The sequence below is a fragment of the Rhopilema esculentum genome, chromosome 4, assembly GCF_057945365.1.
Source record: "Rhopilema esculentum isolate cy_ngs chromosome 4, ASM5794536v1, whole genome shotgun sequence".
NCBI classification, from domain to species: Eukaryota; Metazoa; Cnidaria; class Scyphozoa; order Rhizostomeae; family Rhizostomatidae; genus Rhopilema; species Rhopilema esculentum.
The window spans coordinates 9,001,712-9,028,296 of record NC_142818.1 but is presented as its reverse complement, the minus strand read 5'-3'; the positions used below and the strand labels follow the sequence as shown (position 1 = coordinate 9,028,296).

The window sequence follows — 26,585 nt, the reverse complement described above, 5'->3', positions numbered from 1 at the left end:
GTTATTATATTATTTCTATTGATATACCAATCACTGGCATAGTCCTATTCCACCCAACTTTTTTACACAACTCCCTCCTCCTCTTTAAAAAAAGTCAACAGTAGCCATACCAAACATAGATTCAAAAGGCACAGTTTTACAATACGGTTACAATATGTAAATATTTCATAAAAGTAACTTTAAAATCCTAATTTTTGACTGATAATTTGTCTAGCCATAAAAGCTAATAATAGAAGTCGAGTTAGCTCATTGTAACAAGGCACATGAATTGCACCTTGTTTCTGTAAAACCTGGAGCCGTTTTGCCTTTCGTAAAGGAAAATTTGAGGAAACTTACTAGATACCGTAAATCAATCGAGCTTCATAGATAAAGTCTCAAACTGCTGTAAAACAAGTTGAGTTTGAAGAAAAACACAAGAAACTAAGATGAACAATAAAATAACAATTTTTTAGCAAAATATAAACCAGTAACAAAGTGCCAATTTTTGGCGTTTAACAGAGGGCGTAGACCCAATTTGTATTTAGGGAAACATAGAGCTACACGTTTAACGTATCTACAAAGGAAATTTTCATCACACTTGGCAAATGCTCTATCATGGGTTCAAAACATAAATTTGGCTATTCATTTGAGGTACAAGAAACGAAGTAAACTATCAAAAATAAAATGTATGACAATGGAAAAAGAACTTTTGCAAACGTGTCCAAGATATTGCCGCCAGGAGGTTTCTGAGACCGTACGGGAAGAAGTTCTGCATCATTACCGTTTAAATGTCGCTGCTGCATTTCTATCTCATCCTTTTTTCGAAATAGAGTGGCTGGATTCTACAAGAAAGACATATATAAAGCAGAATCAAACACAATGATTCATTTATTTACTTGATTGAGAGATATACGAGTGAAAGTTTTCAAGAGCAAGCGCAGTTATAATGGAATTTATGGCGCATTCTCTTTCACTTTTAAAATCGGGGGAAGGGGGGTGGTGGCTTCCTTGTAAAATATGATCACTGTTGACTATTGTTGATTAGTACTTACTTAGTCTGTTATTAGCACTTGCATAGCAAGAAATCAAAGAGACTAAATTTCATACAGTAAACATCTGGGCCAATAAGAAGCGGCCTAGTTTATGAAAAAGCTACAATCGGAAGGATACAAAAGGAACAAAAGGTGAGCAACAGGACTTGTATAGATTAAAGAAAGTACCAGCATGAGCAAAGTTCTGTCAGAAAAGGCCTAGAAGAAGAATGGAATTAAAAAAACTTGATTGGAAATGACTTATAGGCCCTTGGTAAATACTCGCAAAATCACATTCAAATATGCAGCCTTCAATTTAACATGAGACACAATTAAGTAATTATAAGAAACATTATAAATATTTTTTATAAATCGAATTTAAGAGAGATAGAATAGATAGAAATTCAGATACAAGGCAACTTACAGGCAATTTTTTGCCTTTTAGTGATTTAATTTTCAGTACAAGTATATACTCAAACATCACCATGATAATGAATACGATGTTGACTAATGAATAAATCTCCATTGCTGTAATGTAGGGTTCCTTTGGAATTAACGAGCTTGTACTACCAAAGATGAACATGGTCGACAGGAAATTGGTAACAATCAAGGTGACTCTGGCTGGAACTGCAGTTGGCGGGATAAAAAACGTCGTGAATGACAAACCAACAAGAAGTGCTCCAGGAATGTATACATGGTAAAGGAAATAAGGGAAGGACCTCTTCATTCGAATCACCGCTCTCAGTTTTGGAAATGGCACTGCAAAATAAGAAAATTTTGAGACCTTCAGCTGAAAAAGATGATATTCAAAGTATCACATTGTTCTTTAAGGTGAACCATGTTCGTTTCAATAACTCCGAAATAATAACAACTAATTACAGCTAAGCCTCTGTTTAGCTGTAATTTTACCTTATCAAAACCTTATCAAACCAGAAGCGATTATACCAGAAAAACCAGCTAAGCCTCTGTTTTAATTTATGTCATAGACTAGCCCCCTGTATCTTTTTCGAGTATCATACAACATTAGTAATTTATTTGTAATGCAAACATGTACAATAACTATGGTCAATAGCTTAATTCTTGATCTTTTGAAAGTAGTCAAATCTTCTTTACAATGCTTTCTATCTTCTCTCAGAGTCTGGAACCATGTTCAAACGATCCTTTGATGGTATAAAACTTAAAAATGGCTTTGAAAAGAGCATAAATTTGAGTTTACTGAAGCTTTTCATCTGACACTCTTCAGAGTATAAAACATCAGAACATAGACCGAAAATCTACGCTAGGAAATATATATACCCAGTTGTGGACCGGAACCATGTTCGTTTCAATTTTCTTAAAGAAACTGTGAAAGTAATATTAAAGCTCGTCAAATTTTTTATTTTCAACAATTTTAAACGTCATTTAATATAAGGACGTTCATACATGGGACCCTGTGTTCAAACATGTACTAGGAATAGAGTCATTTCGGAATATAGATACTAACCTTTTAGATAATACATAACATCAAGTTTTCCTTTGATTGACAAAACTTCGTACCCAGACGTAGCAAGGTCTTTTGGCGAAGCATCAATGGGAGAATTGGGATCCTTCCAAAACAATGATATTTCTTTTCCACTAAAGGCATCTGAAATAAAAATAATGCTGCAAATCATTTTGAAAAAAACAAGGTTGCTTGGCAGTGCAAATCTTTGTTTCGGAGAAGTTTAACGTTCTTCGCATTCGATATCTAGGCCTACTCACATTCTTAAGAATCCTCTTCTACTTCACAAGGCTTAATTATGCATAAGGCTTAATTATGCATAAGGCTTAATTATGACTAAAGAGCCTAATATACCATTTAGGTTGAGATTTTAAAGAAAAACTTCTAGCCACGTCAAAAGATTTCTTACCACGTCAAAAATCTCATTTTTATTCAGAATGCTAGAGGATCAGCTCTGTTGACACTGTTCAGAGGTAACTTATGGTAGCAATGAAAAAGACTTATATCTTTCATATGTTTATATAAATAAATAAAATCTTGCTTCAAAACCTTGTAAATATTTTCTTTGTCTTCTTCTCGAATTAAGGCTTTCCGTGTATCGATATGATTAAAGAAAATATAGAAAGAATTATTGAGGAATATCACTTTCGGCTTTTGGCACAGTGTTTGATACCTAGAATGTTGAAGGACATAGCCTCATTTAAAAGGTGATTACAATATCAACAATTAAGTGCATCTAGCAAAGTTAAAATGGAACTAATTTTTCATGACACTTTAAGGCCTGTTCTCATCTCAGTTTGAAAGAAAAACCTCAGAAGGAGCATCACAAAGTACTTACAACTTTCTATATCGATGGAGCATTCCTGAATGTCGTGGGGAAATACCTTCAAGTTCATTTTACAATGACAATTTATTGTGAACCTGAAGAAGAAAGAGAGCTATAGTCTTATGTTAATAGTGCAACATAGTAAAAAACAAATGCAGTAACATGAAGGAAGTTGAAAGGTTGCAATAAGAAAGTAATCAATAAAATGGCGGAAGTTGTCAGTGTCAGGCAATGAAGATCAGTTATTGAAAACGATACAAGAAAGATGAGAAAGGCTAGAGCAAAGATAGCTCAGTGACTAAAGGTGCTGACTACAGGTCCAAGGGTCTGTGGTTTGAGCTTCTGACTTCAGTGGCGGAAATTTCAGGGGTGTGGGGGGGGGCGGGGGGGGGGCGAACGGCTTTAGCCAACATGTCGGTTTTGTCGGTAATATTATGTCATTTGTTGGCAAATTTGCTTGTTTTTGTTGGCATTGCCCCCCCCCCACTTGAAAAATGCCGCTATCTGATTTGACCAAACCTTCACCCACATGAGGAAAATCCCCAGGTATAGGAATCACGAGGGCTAGTCACACAAAGTGGAAGGACCAAGATACTGCTCGATAAGCCCAGCGTCTTAGTGTCCTTAAAATTGCTTTTGGGTGTTAGGTAGCAAGCACAAATAGAAAGACTAAACTAATAATTCGCAACAATTTTGATAAGGAATGATCAGTAAGTATTTCCTATCTAAAGCTTAGTAATTTTTACTTAACACAGGCATGTTCGGTATTTAGAGAGCACTGCTCTTATCTCCTTAAGCTGAAGTGGCCTAGGTGAGATATGCTTGCCATGCACTTTTAAAAGCAGAATATTTCCTGGAGCTGGGGAGGCGTGTTATGAGCGATAAGTTATTTTCAATAAAAACATTTTTTTGCATGTGAAGAAAAAGCACTGTAATAGAATATAAAGGATTGAGTAAACTGAAAATTCATTTTACCGAAATGAATAGAGCTTTTGATTAGATATAAAGAAACCCGTCTTTTTGCTGTTAGCAATTGTCCGTAATGTATTCTCCAAATGATCTCTTAGATCAATGACTGTCCTAAATAGAAGGCCTGATATTGTAGAATAATTTAATTCTGTTATTGTTATTGTTTTTTTTGACCTTCATTACCATACCTTTTGATTCACTCAGATCGCTAGGAAGACCGTCAATGGAAACCATTTACTAAGTAAGTTTTCTGTAATTCCTTTAAAGAGCTTAATCAAAGAAGCTTTTTACCAGGCTTAAAAGATTGATGGAAATTCAAGAGAATCTTAATATTTAATCTAACTTCATATTTTTCAGTTGTTGGGAAAACTAGCATCATAGCTGAAATATGAATTTTTCTTTTTGAGAGTCAACAGTCTGTTAAAGAATGAAGCCCCAAATGAAGAGGTTGAATATTCGCTTAATGCATTTCTAACCTAACAGTTATGCGGTTAGCTCTCTCCTGTTAGATATCATTTTTGAATGTCTTTCGTACTGTTAGTTGTCAGTATATGTTTGTGAAAATGCAGAAAATACCTTTTGCTTGCATAAACTCGGCCATAAGGACCTATCTGTGTTTTGACACTTTGTGTGAACATTTGGTGGCTTTCTGTTTTCCTTGCATTTGAGACGAACGTGTCCGGCACCCAGAAAAACTCCGTTGGATCTATAGCAAAATTCAGTTGATCCTTTCCAGTTTCAAGTCTTTCATCGACCCACCATTGCCTTATAAATACATCGCTTTTCATTGTCTGTAAAAGTAAAACAAAAAACGGGTAACGCAATAGTTTTAAAATGTGCAAATTAGGTGGAATAACGATGCACAAAGATTAAAACAGAATGACGGAATTTAGATATAGAGCCCATCAAAAATAATTGCAATTGTCAAAAATATTTGTTGAACAAAATCTTTCAAACATAAATACATTGCTAGCTGAAAATGTTGAACCAAAGTTTTTTTCATGATGTACAGGCTTGTCATTAGCCTCGTTTTCTGGTATTATTGATGTTTGAATATTGACTATTTTCTTGCCTCGTTATCAGGATTCTGTCCAGTCGGGAAGATTCTATGAGGAACGAACTTCAATGCTTGTGGCCTTTTAAGCTACGTTCCTGTTTTATTAGTTGTTTGTAAGCTATTTTTTCCAAGTAAGTACTCACCAATGTTTTTTCACTGATTGGTCCCAATGCAATCATTGCGATCTGAACAGAGACGTTAGTAGGGCCACCTGTTAGAATAAAAAAGCTAAAATTTTAAAAGATATAATTCACATGGCAAAACTTTAAAACAGCATTTAGAACACTTTTCCAGGTTTTTTGTTGATACCCTCTATCTAGGAACTAAAATGACATCAACTGAAAATAAAATAGACGAAACGTTACCTTTAGAGAAAGGTCTTGACCTCTTGTCATAACCTTTAGTCAGGTTCCGAAGTTTCTCCGTCGAGGATGCCGTTGCTTCGAAGAAATGGTTCGCAATATAAAACAAAGTGGTCAATTTGCAGAGTGAACAATTTCAGTATCAAAACTCTAAAGATATTGATTATAATGGTGCCTTTGAAATGAAAACTTCTTTGACTTCGTTCGCTTCAATGAAATAGCGTCTAAGACTATTTTTTCTCTTACACTCATTTTTTTATAAGAACAATTTTATAAGAACACAAGCCTCAGAATTGGTCGACAGTTAATAACAAATCAAAAATAAGCTAAGGCTGAACTACTATTAAATGTAATTTTAAGCAAGGTTTCATCTTTAAACCGATGATTTTTACCCATGTGTGAGTGCTTTTTCGGTAAATTTTCAAATTTGTAGGCAAATGATGGTTGTCTCAACCACTTTGTTGGCAAATGAGGCCTGAAAATCTCCCTGGAGCGAAAAGCTAGCAATTGCACAGCTTACACTCTATTAATTTAGGAACAAATTAAGAACAATCCAGCCTCAGATTTTCGAACGAATTGAAAACAGTCAGCCTGAAGTTAAATTTACTGGTTCTTATAAAAAAGAGTGTAGATGACACATTCCCTTCCAGAGGTTCGGTTTACGAAATGTGGCATCCGAGAAAGAGAGAAATCTCTTCGATCAATCTCAGGCATATCAAAGGTAACAGTTCTCGATAAGTATATCTTTAAATGATTCATGTCTACTGTTGTTACGTGGCTCTTGTAGTGTACGGGTTCTTTCGATAGCGTCGAAGGACACGCACTTAGGCCCCAAGGCTTAAGCTGAGGGAGACATCCCTTTTAGGAACTCAAGATTGATTTTAATCGTTCAACGCTAAATCTCAACTAACTTGAATTACAAGAGTTACCAAATAAAAACAAAAAGACAAAATATTGACGCCAATGACGCAATCACACATAAACACATTGCCGGGATCCAAGCACGTAGCATTCACATGCTAAAATGAATTGCATGAGCAGAATTAAAACATGACGCGGAATGTGATGGAATAACATAAAATTAATCAAAAGAAAAAACAAAATAATACGTTACACTTCAACAAAAATATATCGAAACAGGAGAGTTAGTTCATGGCTCTTCAAACCGATCTGAACCTTGGACTAACAGGGCCGACGCAACGAATTTTGAGGTGGAGGGGCCAAGTTCTAAAAGTTAAGCTTGAATTTAGTGCTTCAAAACAGGGTCTCGTTGGAAACAATTTTTCTTACCAAGAAAGGGTGTGGCCATAGCCCCTCTGGCCCCCGGTGGCGTGGGCCCTGACTAAATAGAGTTCTTTTGGGAGCATTTAAACAATTTTAAGAGGAAATAGCCATGGACTTCTAAATTTGCTTGTCCTTGGGAAGTTACGAAAGCCACACGCTTTCTAGCATGCAGTCTTCTTGAAGAAATACCAAACCAACATCTTTGCCTGACACCTTTCCAAGTTTATGGTTATTGAAAAAAAACTAAACCAATTCGGGTTTATGGTTATTGAAAATCTGGAATATTGAATTGGCAGCGGAATCGTTCAACGAGAAATTAGAATTGCCTATTATTCTGTTAGAGGTGTTGAAGAACCTTTTTTGAAAAGTGCCTTTAGTAAACCTAATAAATTGCCTTACAGACAAAAAGGAGCCTGCAGGTTCAAAAATCCTAATTGAAAAATTTCCATATTCTAATTAAGAATCCCAAATTTTAATTAAAATCTCCTAATTCTGATATAAAAACCCAAAATTTAAAAAATTTCAGGGAAGCTTTGATATTTCAGTAGGCCTATCTGGCATGTCCTTTTTTATTTTGACGTTGCTGTTGCTTGCCTCGAAACTTTTGTGCTCGACTAATGGCTTAGATTTCCTTTGCAATGCGAGTCGTAGATGTGCTGGAGATGTATGCGTGTGTTGCGGTAGACAAAGCTTTTGCATGAATCATAATGGCATGTAGTTTCCTGTGTGATTCACGTGCACTTAGGAAATTATCAGTAAAGTTAGGTTGTGAAACAAGTATCTATTGTCGTCGTATAGAATAATTACCCAAAAGTTTCAATCTCAAATAGAGATAAGTTCTGTACACGTGAGTTGAATAGAGATAAGGTATTTTGAAACCCCTACCAAACGAGTTGAATTAAAGCGTTTAATGCAAAAGTAAACGAACTTTGGAATCAAAAATTATAAAAAATCCATTTAAACCTTTAAAAGCACTCAGCAGCTCTAGGTTCCATTTAGAAACAAGTGGAAGCAAAATTGAAATTTATTAAGGTATAAAAAAATTCCCAAGACCTATGTAAAATTAAAAAAATACCCAACATAGAAAATGCAATGCATGTTACTATTTTCATTTACAAGTCAATCCATTAGAAGAAAATAATTCTTTTAAATAGTTGCTTATGTGGCGCAGTGGGTCACACTGCTGTCTCTCGCCACTGTGGATAAACATACGAACCATAGTTCGAGTTTTACAAGCCTCAGTAAATGAAGCATTTGTTTGAAATAAGAGTTAAGATGTCAGAAAGGCCTAGGTACCTTTAAATAAGAAATTTGGAAGATCTAAACGAAATAAAGTTTCCTGAAATCCAGTTCTTGACCATCTGGTTTGATACTAGCATTTTATGCATTTTTTAAACTGCTTAAATTTGCTTCAAGCATATTTGAGTACAGCAAAAATCACAAAAATCTGGCGGCAAGTTCAAGAACAAAATAATCGCACAAACTTGTCAAGAAGTTAAAACATTGATATTGAACGATAAGAGTAGCATTTTCTTGACAGCAAAATAAAGGCACATGAAGGTTCACAAACAAAAAACTCATTTGAAAATGCTTTGAACGCAAACTTGATTGTGGTAATATATCAGTTGATTCTTTGAATGAAAACAGTTTTTAAATTCATCTTGATAAAAATTGCCAGAGCTGCAATAGAATACGATATCGACTCAAACTGTTGCTAATAGAAGATATCTTATTTGCTTGAAAAACAAAATAAATTTTTAATTACCGTGGAAAACATTGATAAAGACAAGCAATAGAATCCAGAACCTAAGGAAAAAGAGACAAAAATTAGCACATGATTGCATTGAATAAAAACCAACTGAACTTGGGTAATCCTAGCAAAACCGAAATAATATTTTGATATCCTGACTCTGAACATTCTTACCAACGTTTTTCCAGAGTTTTGAAAAAGTCTTCCAGATAGTTTCCTAAAGCCATTAAAACCTTCCTCAGAATAACCATTAAATCAAGGCTGATTGCGGTCTTTGCACATAGATTTATTTTGCAATAACTTTTGTTAAGTATTCATAAAGTTAGTGGAAGGAATTTGTATTGAGAACCTTCCATTCTAAGAAAGTTTTGGCACCAAAATGCGGTAAAAAATCAGGAAACGTATTTACCAGCATATTGCAAAGCTTCTTAAAAATGGGTACATTAAAAATACACAGCATTTCCAGCACAATACAAGTTTCAGAATTAAACACAATTATGTTTTTACGCATTTCACTCCACTTATGATACCGGAAAAATTCAATTAGGTTTCAAGAGTGGCTAGTTAAGGTCTCGAATTCAAATTGCAGCAAAACGAAGATTTCATCTGGCGCTGGAAATTCAACATTCTCTACTGGAAAAAAAAATTTTAATTTCAATTTCTTGAAAAATTTCTGGGAGATTGTGTAAAATAAGACTTTAGAACCTTCATATTTGAAGAGAGCATCAAAAAGTACAAATATATGATGCTTAAGTACTATTTGTCTTTAGAGTATAAAAGTCGGTTAAAGGTAATGTGTCAAGCTAAAGCAAGCAACTCTGCGGGGGTTTTCAGAAACATGTGATTTATCATGTCATCACCCCCAGCGATTACGGTTGTTCTGTTTATCTACCCTGTTGCAAGGTTAGCTTTCATGTGAACAGTTTTGCATTGCAAGAATTCTGACCAATCACAGGCCATTATTTGGATGTTGCATGACATTAAGTTGGGTATACGCAGTCCTTTTATATGAACACATTACCTTTAATCACAAGGAAGTCATTATGATTAGCATTACGTTTCATGGCAGAGGGGCTCTTACTTCGAATGCCTACAATATCTTTGCAGTTTCATAGCAAACAACTTAGTGGGACGATGACAAGCAGATGATACTGAATACAGAGCTAGACTATGAGTGAAACATCAATTACCTGAAACTGTATATAGTCTGATTAAGACCATCTGCAACCTGTCTCATTTCCATGGCACACAAAGAGGAATCATTTCCTCATACTCTGATAATATTCAGGCGTATTGAAATACCATTCAAGAAGAATAAGTTTATGTAAGCTGCGTACAAACCTAAATAATCGCGACCATACAATGTTGCAAACACAGCGATGCAATGTTTTCAAAACTGCCTTCATTACTCCCAAGGATGATGTTTTCATGTTTAATTACGCGTAGCTACATCTTTGACGACTGCTCTCCTGATTTGAATAGTTATGTTTGTGGTAGACTGTTATGAATCAAGTAACCTGTTTATTGCATAAGCACTTATACACCTCTGTCTGGTACCACGTCGACCAGCTCGTTGCAACGGCCTGGTGTGAGCAAATATTCCGATGAATGCACTGATACAGCTAGCCGGAAACTATTTTCCAACAAAGGGTAACCCCACCGACTTTGCTGTAGACAAAGGGCCCGTTCACACCTTATCGGAAAACTATTGGAGCTGAATGATACGGATATCTTGTTTTTTTACACTGACCGGATAGGTTCGCCGTCATTATAGCTCACACTCGTCCCAACTTTCATGCTTTGTTCACTGAAAACCTGCCGTGATCTCTTTCTTGCTTTTTCGTAAACAGACTAAATTGCGCAATTCAAAAAATTATATAATGGTTTCAATAAACTTTGAGTGAACAAGCTTTTCAGGACGAGAGAGTCTGAGGTTAAGCTGTTGTTTGAATGTGCTTTGATTCGATTTTTAATTATTCATACGCGATATCCTTTCAGCCAGTGCAAAGTAAATGCATCACTTTCTCTAGTTCATTACACACAAAGCTTCAAAGTGCAAATTTTCAAGCACCTACTGAAAAGGAGCCCAGAGTGACTTTGATGCCTCCTCCATAGCGGAGTAAATGCGATATGGCCTTCAGAGCAGAGTGATTTTGATGTCACCTTCAGAGCAGAGAAACTGTGATATCACCATCAGAGCAGTGTGAATTTGATATCACCTTCAGAGCAGAGTGATTTTGATGTCGCCTTCAGAGCAGAGTGATGTTGATACCTTCTCCATCGCGGAGTGATTGTGATGTCACCATCAGAGCAGAGTGATTGTGATGTCACCATCAGAGCAGAGTGATTGTGATGTCACCATCATAGCAGAGTGATTCTGATGTCACCATCAGAGCAGAGTGATTTTGATGTCACCATCATAGCAGAGTGATTTTGATGTCACCATCAGTGCAGAGTGATTGTGATGTCACCATCAGAGCAAAGTGATTTTGATGTCACTATCAGTGCAGAATGATTGTGATGTCACCATCAGAGCAAAGTGATTTTGATGTCACCATCAGTGCAGAGTGATTGTGATGTCACCATCCGAGCAAAGTGATTTTGATGTCACCATCAGAGCAGAGTGATTGTGATGTCACCTTCAAAGAAGAGTGATTTTGATGTCACCATCAGAGCAGAGTGATTTTGATGTCACCATCATAGCAGAGTGATTTTGATGTCACCATCAGAGCAGAGTGATTTAGATGTCACCATCATAGCAGAGTGATTCTGATGTCACCATCAGAGCAGAGTGATTTTGATGTCACCATTATAGCAGAATGATTTTGATGTCACCATCAGAGCAAAGTGATTTTGATGTCACCATCATAGCAGAGTGATTTTGATGTCACCATCAGAGCAAAGTGATTTTGATGTCACCATCAGAGCAGAGTGATTCTGATGTCACCTTCAAAGCAGAGTGATTTTGATGTCACCATCAGAGCAGAGTGATTTGATGCAACCTTCAAAGCAGAGTGATGTTGATACCTTCTCCATCGCGGAGTGATTGTGATGTCACCATCAGAGCAGAGTGATTTGATGTCACCATCAGAGCAGAGTGATTTTGATGTCACCTTCAAAGCAGAGTGATGTTGATACCTTCTCAATCGCGGAGTGATTGTGATGTCACCTTCAGAGCAGAGTGATTTGATGTCACCATCAGAGCAGAGTGATTTTGATGTCACCATCATAGCAGAGTGATTCTGATGTCACCATCAGAGCAAAGTGATTTTGATGTCACCATCAGAGCAGAGTGATTCTGATGTCACCTTCAAAGCAGAGTGATTTTGATGTCACCTTCAGAGCAGAGTGATTTAGATGTCACCATCATAGCAGAGTGATTCTGATGTCACCATCAGAGCAGAGTGATTTGATGCAACCTTCAAAGCAGAGTGATGTTGATACCTTCTCCATCGCGGAGTGATTGTGATGTCACCATCAGAGCAGAGTGATTTTGATGCAACCTTCAAAGCAGAGTGATGTTGATACCTTCTCCATCGCGGAGTGATTGTGATGTCACCATCAGAGCAGAGTGATTTGATGTCACCATCAGAGCAGAGTGATTTTGATGTCACCTTCAAAGCAGAGTGATGTTGATACCTTCTCAATCGCGGAGTGATTGTGATGTCACCTTCAGAGCAGAGTGATTTGATGTCACCATCAGAGCAGAGTGATTTTGATGTCACCATAATAGCAGAGTGATTCTGATGTCACCATCAGAGCAAAGTGATTTTGATGTCACCATCAGAGCAGAGTGATTCTGATGTCACCTTCAAAGCAGAGTGATTTTGATGTCACCTTCAGAGCAGAGTGATTTAGATGTCACCATCATAGCAGAGTGATTCTGATGTCACCTTCAGAGCAGAGTGATTTTGATGTCATTATCAGAGCAGAGTGATTCTGATGTCACCATCAGAGCAGAGTGATTTGATGCAACCTTCAAAGCAGAGTGATGTTGATACCTTCTCCATCGCGGAGTGATTGTGATGTCACCATCAGAGCAGAGTGATTTGATGTCACCATCAGAGCAGAGTGATTTTGATGTCACCTTCAAAGCAGAGTGATGTTGATACCTTCTCAATCGCGGAGTGATTGTGATGTCACCTTCAGAGCAGAGTGATTTGATGTCACCATCAGAGCAGAATGATTTTGATGTCACCATCAGAGCAGAGTGATTTTGATGCCACCTTCAAAGCAGAGTGATGTTGATACCTTCTCCATCGTGGAGTGATTGTGATGTCACCATCAGAGCAGAGTGATTGTGATGTCACCATCAGAGCAGAGTGATTTTGATGTCACCATCAGAGCAGAGTGATTTGATGTCACCATCAGAGCAGAGTGATTTGATGCCACCTTCAAAGCAGAGTGATGTTGATACCTTCTCCATCGTGGAGTGATTGTGATGTCACCATCAGAGCAGAGTGATTTTGATGTCACCATCAGAGCAGAGTGATTTTGATGTCACCATCAGAGCAGAGTGATTTTGATGCCACCTTCAAAGCAGAGTGATGTTGATACCTTCTCCATCGCGGAGTGATTGTGATGTCACCATCAGAGCAGAGTGATTTAGATGTCACCATCATAGCAGAGTGATTCTGATGTCACCATCAGAGCAAAGTGATTTTGATGTCACCTTCAAAGCAGGATGATTTTGATGTCACCTTCAGAGCAGAGTGATTTAGATGTCACCATCATAGCAGAGTGATTCTGATGTCACCTTCAGAGCAGAGTGATTTTGATGTCATTATCAGAGCAGAGTGATTCTGATGTCACCATCAGAGCAGAGTGATTTGATGCAACCTTCAAAGCAGAGTGATGTTGATACCTTCTCCATCGCGGAGTGATTGTGATGTCACCATCAGAGCAGAGTGATTTGATGTCACCATCAGAGCAGAGTGATTTTGATGTCACCTTCAAAGCAGAGTGATGTTGATACCTTCTCCATCGTGGAGTGATTGTGATGTCACCATCAGAGCAGAGTGATTTGATGTCACCATCAGAGCAGAGTGATTTGATGCCACCTTCAAAGCAGAGTGATGTTGATACCTTCTCCATCGTGGAGTGATTGTGATGTCACCATCAGAGCAGAGTGATTTTGATGTCACCATCAGAGCAGAGTGATTTTGATGTCACCATCAGAGCAAAGTGATTTTGATGTCACCATCATAGCAGAGTGATTCTGATGTCACCTTCAGAGCAGAGTGATTTTGATGTCATTATCAGAGCAGAGTGATTCTGATGTCACCATCAGAGCAGAGTGATTTGATGCAACCTTCAAAGCAGAGTGATGTTGATACCTTCTCCATCGCGGAGTGATTGTGATGTCACCATCAGAGCAGAGTGATTTGATGTCACCATCAGAGCAGAGTGATTTTGATGTCACCTTCAAAGCAGAGTGATGTTGATACCTTCTCCATCGTGGAGTGATTGTGATGTCACCATCAGAGCAGAGTGATTTGATGTCACCATCAGAGCAGAGTGATTTGATGCCACCTTCAAAGCAGAGTGATGTTGATACCTTCTCCATCGCGGAGTGATTGTGATGTCACCATCAGAGCAGAGTGATTTAGATGTCACCATCATAGCAGAGTGATTCTGATGTCACCATCAGAGCAAAGTGATTTTGATGTCACCATCAGAGCAGAGTGATTCTGATGTCACCTTCAAAGCAGAGTGATTTTGATGTCACCTTCAGAGCAGAGTGATTTAGATGTCACCATCATAGCAGAGTGATTCTGATGTCACCTTCAGAGCAGAGTGATTTTGATGTCATTATCAGAGCAGAGTGATTCTGATGTCACCATCAGAGCAGAGTGATTTGATGCAACCTTCAAAGCAGAGTGATGTTGATACCTTCTCCATCGCGGAGTGATTGTGATGTCACCATCAGAGCAGAGTGATTTGATGTCACCATCAGAGCGGAGTGATTTTGATGTCACCTTCAAAGCAGAGTGATGTTGATACCTTCTCCATCGTGGAGTGATTTTGATGTCACCATCAGAGCAGAGTGATTTGATGTCACCATCAGAGCAGAGTGATTTGATGTCACCATCAGAGCAGAGTGATTTGATGCCACCTTCAAAGCAGAGTGATGTTGATACCTTCTCCATCGTGGAGTGATTGTGATGTCACCATCAGAGCAGAGTGATTTTGATGTCACCATCAGAGCAGAGTGATTGTGATGTCACCATCAGAGCAGAGTGATTTTGATGTCACCATCAGAGCAGAGTGATTTTGATGTCACCATCAGAGCAGAGTGATTTTGATGCCACCTTCAAAGCAGAGTGATGTTGATACCTTCTCCATCGTGGAGTGATTGTGATGTCACCATCAGAGCAGAGTGATTTTGATGTCACCATCAGAGCAGAGTGATTTTGATGTCACCATCAGAGCAGAGTGATTTTGATGCCACCTTCAAAGCAGAGTGATGTTGATACCTTCTCCATCGCGGAGTGATTGTGATGTCACCATCAGAGCAGAGTGATTTAGATGTCACCATCATAGCAGAGTGATTCTGATGTCACCATCATAGCAGAATGATGTTGATACCTTCTCCATCGCGGAGTGATTGTGATGTCACCATCCGAGCAGAATGATGTTGATACCTTCTCCATCGCGGAGTGATTGTGATGTCACCATCATAGCAGAATGATTTTGATGTCACCATCAGAGCAGAGTGATTTAGATGTCACCATCATAGCAGAATGATGTTGATACCTTCTCCATCGCGGAGTGATTGTGATGTCACCATCCGAGCAGAATGATGTTGATACCTTCTCCATCGCGGAGTGATTGTGATGTCACCATCAGAGCAGAGTGATTTTCATGTCACCATCAGAGCAGAGTGATTTTGATGCCACCTTCAAAGCAGAGTGATGTTGATACCTTCTCCATCGCGGAGTGATTGTGATGTCACCATCAGAGCAGAGTGATTTAGATGTCACCATCATAGCAGAGTGATTCTGATGTCACCATCATAGCAGAATGATGTTGATACCTTCTCCATCGCGGAGTGATTGTGATGTCACCATCCGAGCAGAATGATGTTGATACCTTCTCCATCGCGGAGTGATTGTGATGTCACCATCAGAGCAGAGTGATTTAGATGTCACCATCATAGCAGAGTGATTCTGATGTCACCATCATAGCAGAATGATGTTGATACCTTCTCCATCGCGGAGTGATTGTGATGTCACCATCCGAGCAGAATGATGTTGATACCTTCTCCATCGCGGAGTGATTGTGATGTCACCATCAGAGCAAAGTGATTTTGATGTCACCATCAGAGCAGAGTGATTTAGATGTCACCATCATAGCAGAGTGATTCTGATGTCACCATCATAGCAGAATGATGTTGATACCTTCTCCATCGCGGAGTGATTGTGATGTCACCATCCGAGCAGAATGATGTTGATACCTTCTCCATCGCGGAGTGATTGTGATGTCACCATCATAGCAGAATGATTTTGATGCCACGTTCATAGCAGAGTGATTTTGATGTCACTACAGCCCAGTGACTTTGATTTCAATGACTCGAACAAGACTGCAGTTGTCTTGCAGGGCCGGTGAAACTTATTTGAAAGTGAAGGGGCCAAAATATTAAAATTGTTAGAAGGGTTTAGTATTGGCGGCCACCATTTTTGGCGGCAAGAAAAATTTTTTAAAATATGTTTTTCCTAGAATGGCAAGAAACTGCATCTGAAACGTTTCCGGAGTGGGTTTTCGGCTTGAAAGTTTGTCCGTTTTCAAATAGACTTCGGTTTCCTAAATCAGACATATTTAAGGAAATATTATGCACAAAAACGTACAGAAATGTTAGACTGCGTTTCTTTCTATTTTTGCCTAAAAAATTATTTTGCTCTGCAGAAGAGTGGAGGGGGGGGGGCACGGCCCCCATTGCTGCTAGTTTGATTCAGCTTGTATTTAAACACGAGCTTCTGAGATTTTGCTACTTGTTACATGATCTCTTCTTACGCTTGATAATCTTGTCTTAAACTTTCAAAGCCTTTTTTTAAAGATGCGTAAAACGGATGTGTAACTTTTCGGCGTCTTTTAATGGCATTGATGGATGCTCTTCAGTTTTATGGCCTAACTCAAGAATAACAACTTTATCCAGATGTGATATGAGGGTTGAATGCTAAATCTCAATTTCACTCCCCCCCCCCCCCCTACATGCCCCACCCCTGCATTACTTCGTGCATCGAGCACCATTTGAGCAAAAACAATAAGTACCTCTTGTAGCAAACATCAATTAAATGTTTGCTTTTTTTGACACAATCATGGCCTTCGCCCTCACAAAATTCACATTCTTGGCGACAAAAAGGTTTGAAAGACATACAAATTTGAGGGGTTTCTGCCGCTGAACAACATTTGAATACTCACAAATCTTTTGTCAGACGAAAATCCATAGCTTATCCTACTTCAGGGTTAACTTTAACATTACAACAGCATTCGAGCGGCACTGAAAAGCAACTAGTCAAAGTTGTCTTGTGGGCACGACTTTCATGTAGTTACGAACCAAAGTTATTACAATAATTTACCGCTTGTCACGCTTATGCGGTAACAAGATGTGCTTTAGAACGTAACATGCAAACCATATGATCAAAAAGCTTACCAATTCTTCATGACCCGGTCCTTCATGGCAAATCCAGAGAGCAGGAAATCCAGGGATATCAGTCTGAAAAAATGGATTGTAATCAGTTCAGATTGTTGGCATACAGAAGTTCTACAAAAAGGGAGGTTTAGCAAGGACTTGCACCAGAGTGTAGTTGATCTGAAGTCCGATGGTCAGAGGTTTGAGTTCCTGCCGTGACCAAACTTTTATTCAGCGTGACAAGAATTGCAAGCTGTCTGTAATTCCAAGCATAGGAATCGGTCGATATTGAGGGTATGGTCGATATTGAGGAAGGACAAGGACACTGGACACGGGACAAGAAAAAAAAATCTCAAAGCAACACATACAAACAGACAAACTTGTATGTGTTCTTTCGATATTAGTAGTTACAAATGTTCCACTAAGTGAGAACATCAAATTATGTGCCGATGCTTTGAACCGGAACGAGCTTGATAGCCATTCCCATAGGAAGTATCCATTGAACTGATGGAGACTAGGACACGTGCCAATTTAGCTTTAACAATGAAATGTACCATTGGTTGAAAAGTTTGACACTTGATAACTCACAATTGTATATCGCAAGCCAACTTTTACCGCATAGCGATGGGCAAATCACTCCACAAAATCGCGTACGTGCAAAAGTACCGGCCATGTGATTGCATTTTTCTGTTTTTTCTATTTCGATTCACTACTGGATGTATATTTCCTTTTTTTTTCAAAGCCATAACCAAATTATTATAAGTTAGGAAAGTGGCAGAGGGGAAAAGAAGAACCTTCAGGCGGAAAGTAAGTCAAATGGGATTTGTTTTAGACTGAAATTCAAAAGATGTTCTAGCGAAGTCTTTTGCCAAGATAAGCAGCTAAAAACTACAAAGAGTTCAAGCTTTAAGATGGCGATAACATTGCTGACTCTAAAGATTAATGAAGTAAATATAAAAACTGCAGCTGTATGGCATGTTTTGTAAGAAAAAGAAAGTTTTTCACAATTCAATGCTTTCAATTTAGCGGCTTTATATTTCTAAAGCTAGATTAAGTGAAAAACCATCAAACTTAATGACAAGTTAAAGTAATTCAAATTACTCTCCTCGTGTTTGAAAATAAGGTAGGTAATTTTTAGGGTATTTACTAGACCTAATCCATGACTGGCTAATAAACGAGCATATTTGCATTGTGCTCGTAATAAAACAGAAGCAAACATATTACTTAGCTCTCTAGTTATATACTTCTTCCTTTAGAATAATAGGCTGGTTATCAGGCTAACACATCACTATGTTCATGACTTGTAAATATTTTGAGGCATGTTCATCATGCAGTCGTTTTAAAAAATTTACAAAATTGTGGACTACTGCATTAACACTTAAATAACAATGACAGCATGAAATGGCAAGCAACGATGAGAATTGATACCATCATCAGTTACCATCAACTTTTATGAGCTCCCCCCCCCCTCCTTAAAGTGAGCACCCTAGAGCAGGCAAAAATTTTATGGAAACAAGCCCAGCTCTTGAACAAGAACTCCGTCCTTAAAGTGTGAACCCTTATCTTAGTTAAAACTGATTCTCCGACAGTCTAGTTTTCTTTTCTTTGTCCGGCTTTTACAATATGACAGAAGTTGAGAGAGTTTATCTGCAAATCTGCATAAAAGATTAACTACGTGAACTTTGTGCCAGCTATGCTGCAAATAGCTCCATTCTACAAACTCCCGGCGGGTCCACTCTTATTGTCAAGTGTAAGCACCCGTATCTTCAATATCTCTAAGAAAGGGGTTCAATTTTGTCATATATCTAGGACATAGAAAATAGTACAAAAAGTGTAAAATATGGGAATCTTGATAAAGTTTCTATTTTTTCTTAGGGTATAAATTTTCTTTCGTTTCAAAGAAAAGGGGAATCAAATTGGAATCAAATATCAGAGATAAGGGTCAGTTTTCTAGACCCTCGGACACGGCTGCTTACACTTGTTAGTGTAAGATGACCCACCAAGTACAAACTCAATCTAAGAAACTAAATATTTTATATATAAACGGTAGTGGTTATAAAGTTCTTAGTTAATGAATTCCCTTTTATAGATATTGTAAAAAAACTTTGTAGAAGACTCACAAAAGAAGTTATCAAATTTACTTTAACAAAATATAATTTTATGCTGTAATTTTCCACTTGCTTTTGCCTTGAAGAATGGATGAACAAGGCCCACGCGAGGAAATTTGCATAGAAGTGAGTAAAAATCCCTTTGCATCTTTGTAAATGATTCTAAGTTCTACTTCAACCTTAAAACTTGGATTCTATCGTGTATACGCTAGCTATGTAAACATAAATTAGCTTTTATTGTAAAAGAGAATTCCATTTAAACCACTGAAACACAAAAATACCTAGCAGCTAATTTTGTATCTTCCTGGGATAGTGATGAAGTATAAGAAGGGGATGGATTCTTAGCAAATATGTTTTTTTAATAGACATATTCAGTTCAACTTAAAGGACAAGTGACACGCTTTTGGCGCCAAATTTTTTTTCTTTTAACTTAAAGTATAATGCTGTATGAGAGTGTTGTTGAAATATTTTTCCTTTCTGATTTCATTTTCCCACTTAAAAACCCATTTGAAATTATGGCGGGAAATGAATCACGTGACACCGTGACGTAGATTGTGATAATTTGTTATTGCTGCTACTGGTATAGAGTGCAATATTAACGTTTACAACACGCTTGTAAACGAATACAGTTCGTCTGGACCTGTCGCGTCGTGTTTCGTAAACTCTCTATCAATTACAGGAAAATTCTGAGTTATCACAATGTACGTCATAGGGTCACGTGATACAAAGCAAAATCGCGCCCCCTGCGCCCCCTGATTAGAATTTTTTGTTCCAAACCAGGAAAAACTTACTTCTAAAAGATGATCTATAAGTTAATGAAAAGAAACGATAGGGTGAAAAGTGTGTCACTTGTCCTTTAAATAAGCGTCGGGTCATCATAATAATCATCATAATCTTCAATAATCCCCATCATCAATCACCATTATTGTCTTCGTCGTCCTTCTTAAAAAATCAAGCTTTTAAGACCTAGTTCTACTTTTGAGAAAAATTTTCTTTCCCAGGGGGGGGGATACTTAATCATTACCAATATAAACAGGGGGTCCATGTCATTATACTTTCTCTGACACCCAAATTTTGAGTTTTAGTTTCTAAGAACCAAATAATAAAAATATGATAAATAGTTAATTTGCAGCTTGCAACGAGATCTAGCATTAAGCTAATTGCAAGAACAGCACTTTGTATTGTTAGCAAAACAAATCACTTTTTTATGCAGCAGCTCAAATGTAGTGTGCTGCAAAACCAACTCTTTATGCAGCAGGTCTTACTTTGTGTCCACTGCTAAAGAGGTTTGTGTGCTGCAGTTTGTGATCATGCAAACCATGAATTTGGGCATTTGAAATTCATATTGTAAACGCTTTTGTTTTGGTGGGTGTGCAAATCTTCGTGCTTGTTGCATGTCCCTTGTGGGCCTTCATAACTCTGTCAGATTACTTAGGTTTTTCCATTTTTTTTCAACGGAGTTAAATGGTTGAAACTTTGATTGAGTAGAAAAATCTTACTGTATGCTAAAAGTTTTATGATCAGATTAAAAAGGATATAACAATACTGTACGATTACATATATTATTGAAAAAGTAGCTAATCGATTAGCAAAATATACACAAAAACAGATAGTTAATATGCAGTTAACTGGAAGATTAAAAACTTTTTATGCTATTTTTACAAAATGCCTGGCTGCTGTGTTTTGCACAGATATCGAGAAAATTTTTCATCTTCTCAGATCAAGAGGTTGTGGTTGTAACTCCCTTGATTTAAAAGTAAAAAAAGCGAAATATGGCATATCCACTATTATAGCATATCCAGTCATCTGTAGCTAATGACTGCACCCAAAGGACTACTTCATATTCATTGCAGTACTGGATACAGAAAACGCTATGTTTCCATCAACTATATTGCAGAATACATTCCCACTAACATTGCAAAGATGGCTGAAAGACTTATTCCAAAACTGCTGGCATGGCTTTGCTTCCCGCCTCTTCACTTGAAATGGCGATAAATCAGAACTTACTTCAGCAGTGTTCTAGTGAGGGCCTGGGGCTAAAGATGGGAAACCTGCGTATTTAAAAGGCCTTTAAATATTCTGTTAGTTTTTGTTGAAGCCCAAAAAGGAAACGTTTGATAACCGTATAAAAATGAAATACAGAAACACTACCATCAAGTAGTTCAACTCCAACATCACCATTCAACATATATTTTATTTCATTTAAAAGGCTTCTCTTGTAAATTACATAGATGACAAAACTTAACCACACAGCTGACCAAGTTGTTGCTTTTGCCAACTGCATAATCAAAAAGTGCCCTTGAATTGCTTACGTGCCAAATGAAATGAGCAAAGGGGTGACCTTTGTGGGCCAAGATCTAAAATTTTTCCATTCGATATGCTTTTAGAAACATAAAAAACAATATCAAAACCAGGGTTACCGAAAGGTGGTGTCGATGGAAAATTGGCCTCGCGGTTCAGGTTCAGGGGGCCCTCGGGGTTTCCAACTTGTGACTGCAAAAAATATTCTGAAATGGATTTTTCGCTAATCTAAAGGGCATGGTCGTCAAATTTTTTCTGCTCGCTTCGCTCGCAAAGGCTTCCTCTATCGGTTGCGCCACGAGGCCTCTGAAAACCTCTCAGCGTCATTGCTCACAACTAAGTCAGAAAATGATATCTACATCATTGTAGTCAGGCTCTATGAAACAGCCTTTTTTAACCTTTCTGGAATCTTTTTTTAGATACCTCTTAAACAGGCTTTTAAACCTTATCAACTCGGGTTAGGAAAGGGAAAGGAACAAGAGAAGGTATTTGCCAACTTCGCATACTTAGTGAACATATGATTGAGAAGAAAAGGAAACTGTTTGTATGCTTCATCGATTATACAAAAGCTTTTGATAGAGTTAAACACGAAAAGCTGATTGAAGTTCTTGAAAAGTATAACATTCCGCTCATCAGCAACCTATACTGGAACCAAACAGCGACGGTCAAAACTAACAATGGAGAATCCAGAACCTTCAAATAAAAAAAAGGTGTTCAACAAGGATGCATCCTATCACCAATCCTGTTCAACATGTATAGCGAAGAACTAATTCAAGAAGATTTAGGCAATTCACATGGAATCGAAGTAAAAACGAGGTATGCAAAATCTACGGTATGGAGTTGAATGCCAAAAAGATGATATTTATGGTAATTGAAAAAACACCAGGGACTAATCTCTGAGAAACATCTGAGAAAGCAGTTCTCGAGCAAGGAAAAAGTTATTGCTACCTTGGGTCTCAAATCACAGAAGATTGCAGATGAGTAGAAGAAATCAAGAAACGCCGTGCAATGGCAAAAATTGCATTTCAACGTCATCAAGACCCTTTCAACATAAACATCAACTGTAAGACGAAACTAAATGTACTCAGGACCTATGTATAACCAGTCCTTACCTACGGATGCGAAGCCTGGACCATCGGAAAACCCATGAAAGACGAAGTACAGGCTTTTGAGCTATGGTGCCATAAAAGTATGCTAAAGATCAAATGGACGGATAGAATCAGAAATAAAAAAGTACTAAAAAAGATGAATACAACCCCTAAGCTGCTTAACGTCATTGTGAAAAGAAAAGCTGCGCTTTTTGGTCATGCTGCAAGAGGATCCAGTGGTTTGGTTTTCTCTAACATCGTGGAGGGGTTTAAAGAAGGTAAAAGGTATAGTGGAAGGCAAAGAAGAATTTGGATGTACGACATTAAAGAGTGGGTTGATATCTGGGATTACGACGATCTGAAAAGGAGGTCAATGGATAGGGTTTGGTGGCAGGGGTGGCGCCAAAAATCTTCCGACAGAGGGGCTGGAGCTTCCGACAGAGGGGCTGGAGCTTCCGACAGGGGGGCTAAAATGACTAAAATAAGCAGTTTTCGTACGTTATTTTGTCAAATTTGCTCCAACAAAAACCTAAAATTTCCTCCGATGGGGGGGCTAGATGCTTCCGACGGAGGGGCTGTAGGCCCCCTAGCCCTCCCCTGGCGCCACCACTGTTTGGTGGAGGAGTATAGTTAGCAACCTACGGACCACGTAGATGCTACTCTGGATTATTGAATGAAACCTTATAGAATGTTTGTTAGGTACCACTTTAAACAGGTGTCCTCCATTTTCATAATTCTTCTTACGTCCTTCAATTCATGACGTTTTATTCAAGATGTTTTTTGAATCAAGAAGTTTTCATGCAGCACGGTTTCCTATTCAAAGCTTTTAACGTACCGACTGGTTGTCCCATTGGGTCCATTTGCTTGTCCTAGCGGGCCCTTTTGAATCCCCACTAGTTGAAGTCCTTAAAAAATATCTTGAAGACTTGGCTTGCATTTGGCAAGCAGTGCCAGAATGCACGTGTATTTTAATGAGCCAATGCTAAAAGCTTCTTAAAGATTCTTAGCGATTTGACTTTCTTATGAGATCCTTATGGAAACCCTGGTGCAATCTGAAATTTTAAATTCAGATTACAGTCTCTCTTCAGAAGCAAGAAAAATAGAATGATATCATTCCTTTTCGATCAGTTTCAAACGAAAAAAGTACACCCAAACTTCACAAATATTTAAGCAAAGATCTCAGAATTCTCGTCGTTCAATTGTACTCGTGATTTTTGCAAGGAATATGTACTCTAACATGAGTTAGCGTTGGTAATTCAAATCAGTTGGCTTTATTCAGCTTCAATATAGATAAAGATTGTACCAACTTTAAATAAAGAAAGGAAAAAGCTGTATGTTTAGAGTTATATCCAAAAGTTACATCAAGCCATGTAGACGGTCATCAGAACAAATTTTTGCTTTTATGTAAGGTTGGATTGGGTCCAGCCTCCCTTGATGATTGATGTTGGGATGAACAAAATTTCGAGAATGAAGTTTGACTGTAAGTCCTGATTTAAATGTATTTTTATGGGTGTTGCCCCCCCAGTCTTTAGGGCGTAACAATGCAAAACTTTCCCTAGGGGCCCCCCGACTACCGACCCTATTTCCCTTAACAGCACCTTCACCAACAACCAGGCATCGTCGTTGGCAAGACGACGATTCCAGATCTGTTTCATTAGCAAACTTTTATACCCCCAAGGTGGCCTTTCTGCAGTTCCTGCCCCCGCCGCATCACGATGCTTCCGGCGCCTCTGTAGAATGTATGAATAATAACATATAATCTTCAGATTTTCAAGCTGAATTTTTTTCGTGCACCGGCCTAGACATTACGACAACTGAATTTTGACATTCACATATCCGAACTTTGTAAAAGGGCAGCAACACAGATAAATGTGCTTAAAATACTAATTGCTATTTTTTGTTGGTTTTGAGGATAAAAAGGTTCCGTTTCAAAGCTTTGTCTTCTCTTATTTTGACTATTTCCCTCGAACATCATTTCTCGCTTTGCCTAGATCTATAAAGAAGATCTAACAAATACAGGAAAGAGCCCTACATATTTTTATAATGATCATAATTCATCTTTTGGAGATTTGCTTTGCAAATCTCACAAATGCACAATGCATGTAAATCGGCCAAGGTACCTCTACATTGACATTTTCAAAACTGTGAAAAAATTAAATCCTGAATTCATGCAATTTTTTTCGAACCAAGAACCTCTCGTCCACAAGACTTGCAGCACTACAGGCCCAACCAAACAACTTTCGGTTCAAACAGCCTCAGGTCCCTCGGATCACAAAATTGGAATGGCTCACAACAGGAAAAAAATCTGCAGAAAACCTCATCCAATTTAAAAGATTAATTAAAAACTGGGACGGGGCCACCTTTACCTGCAACGTATGCAAAATTAAATAATTTTATTGTAAATTTGTAATTAAAAAATTATTAAACATTGTCAATTTGTGTATTTTGTAAATGATCGAATCAGACAAGTTACTGTGTTGTAGCTTAAAATTATATTCAATTTAAAATAAGATCATAAACAAACAAACAAAACTACAAACTTTCCATCTGTAGTCCCCACACCTTTTTATACAAATACTTTTTTTCTGCCACGCTTTGATATTCTTAAGAACTTTCCACTTTGAGCTCTAAAATAATCTTAAAGCATTCTTAATGATACCATGGGCAAATTCTGTTGGGAAACGGAAAAGCGAAACGAAACTGAAGCCTCAAGTTAAGCATAATTTAGATAAATCCAAGAAATTATATACTATCCTTTGCTGCTGTATTGTGGCAAAAAAAGATATTATTGAAAGACACAGAATATGAGAAATTTTAATGTAAATCTGCTAATAAAGTTTAGATTTTGCTTTTTCTTTATTTATTCTTAAATTTTAGCGGTTTGAACATTTCTTTCTTATGAAAATATGCGGAAATATTCAAGTAAAAAACTTTCACTAGAAATAAAACAAACACAATAGCATATGGACTAGACACTGTATCCTATAGATGTCAAGAAATATGGAACTCAATTCCTACAGAAATCACCTCCAGCTCAAATATAAACACCTTTAAAGCAAGTATCAAAACTGTTTCAGCGATTTCTTGCTCATGTCACTTTTGCAAACCATTAATAGAACAAGCGGGCTATCAAAATTACATGGAACCTACTGTTTATCTATGTTTTTAGTAATTAATTCATTACTGTTACTGTTAATAAATTCAGTATTTGTTAATTTATTTAGTTGGTTTTATTAGCTTTAATATAGTTAGTATCGTATGTTACCAACTTAAAATAAAGTAAAAAAAGTATGCAGCACTTGGAGTCGAGACCCTTCTTTTTTAGTTCAAACTTTCTCCGTACCTGTTATTTGTTAAATGTTATCATAAATGCAAAAGTAGAAAATTTTTTTGATAAATATACGTGAAGTTCAATGCAATTTATATCAATCTGAAATTATAATACTTAAAATTTAATAATACTTCAAAGATCCTGGCAGTACAAATAATAAAACTCTCTTCTTACTTAGGATTGATGATTAAGTCCAGCCACTCGACTCTGTCTTCAAAACTAAGATGATTCAGCTGCTTGGAGTGTATTTAAGCTGACTGCATCGATACCATCTGGCTGATTTCTATTCTAAAATATACAAGAACGTCAATTAGCTTTCACGGTAATACTTTGTAGATTATATCTTCTAAAAAGATGGCATGCAAATTCTTTTTGATTCCTTATAAA

At 37.6% G+C, this 26,585-nt stretch overlaps 1 protein-coding gene and 1 long non-coding RNA gene across 4 annotated transcripts; one reads left to right on the top strand and one right to left on the bottom strand.

The window, feature by feature from the left end:
- Positions 1 to 421: 421 nt before the first annotated feature.
- On the bottom strand, positions 422 to 26,585 carry LOC148960404 (gamma-aminobutyric acid receptor subunit rho-3-like). Of its 3 annotated transcripts, XM_089115958.1 has the most exons (10): positions 26,373 to 26,585; positions 17,392 to 17,454; positions 8,754 to 8,794; positions 5,708 to 5,782; positions 5,486 to 5,553; positions 4,862 to 5,076; positions 3,329 to 3,411; positions 2,494 to 2,634; positions 1,435 to 1,769; positions 422 to 821 (listed from the first exon to the last, which is right to left on the bottom strand). In XM_089115958.1, exons 2-10 carry the CDS (start codon positions 17,415 to 17,417, stop codon positions 618 to 620), a joined length of 1,188 nt encoding a protein of 395 aa, XP_088972084.1. In that variant the 5' UTR covers positions 17,418 to 17,454; positions 26,373 to 26,585; the 3' UTR covers positions 422 to 617. The 3 variants fall into 3 exon arrangements, with proteins under 3 accessions (XP_088972084.1, XP_088972085.1, XP_088972083.1); XM_089115959.1 differs by lacking the exons at positions 17,392 to 17,454; positions 26,373 to 26,585 and adding an exon at positions 17,160 to 17,305; XM_089115957.1 differs by lacking the exons at positions 17,392 to 17,454; positions 26,373 to 26,585 and adding an exon at positions 10,080 to 10,258.
- LOC135691274 (uncharacterized) lies at positions 17,881 to 24,083 on the top strand. Its single transcript, XR_010516742.2, has 3 exons — positions 17,881 to 18,020; positions 19,565 to 19,604; positions 21,198 to 24,083. It is a non-coding gene; the product is annotated as an uncharacterized LOC135691274 (long non-coding RNA).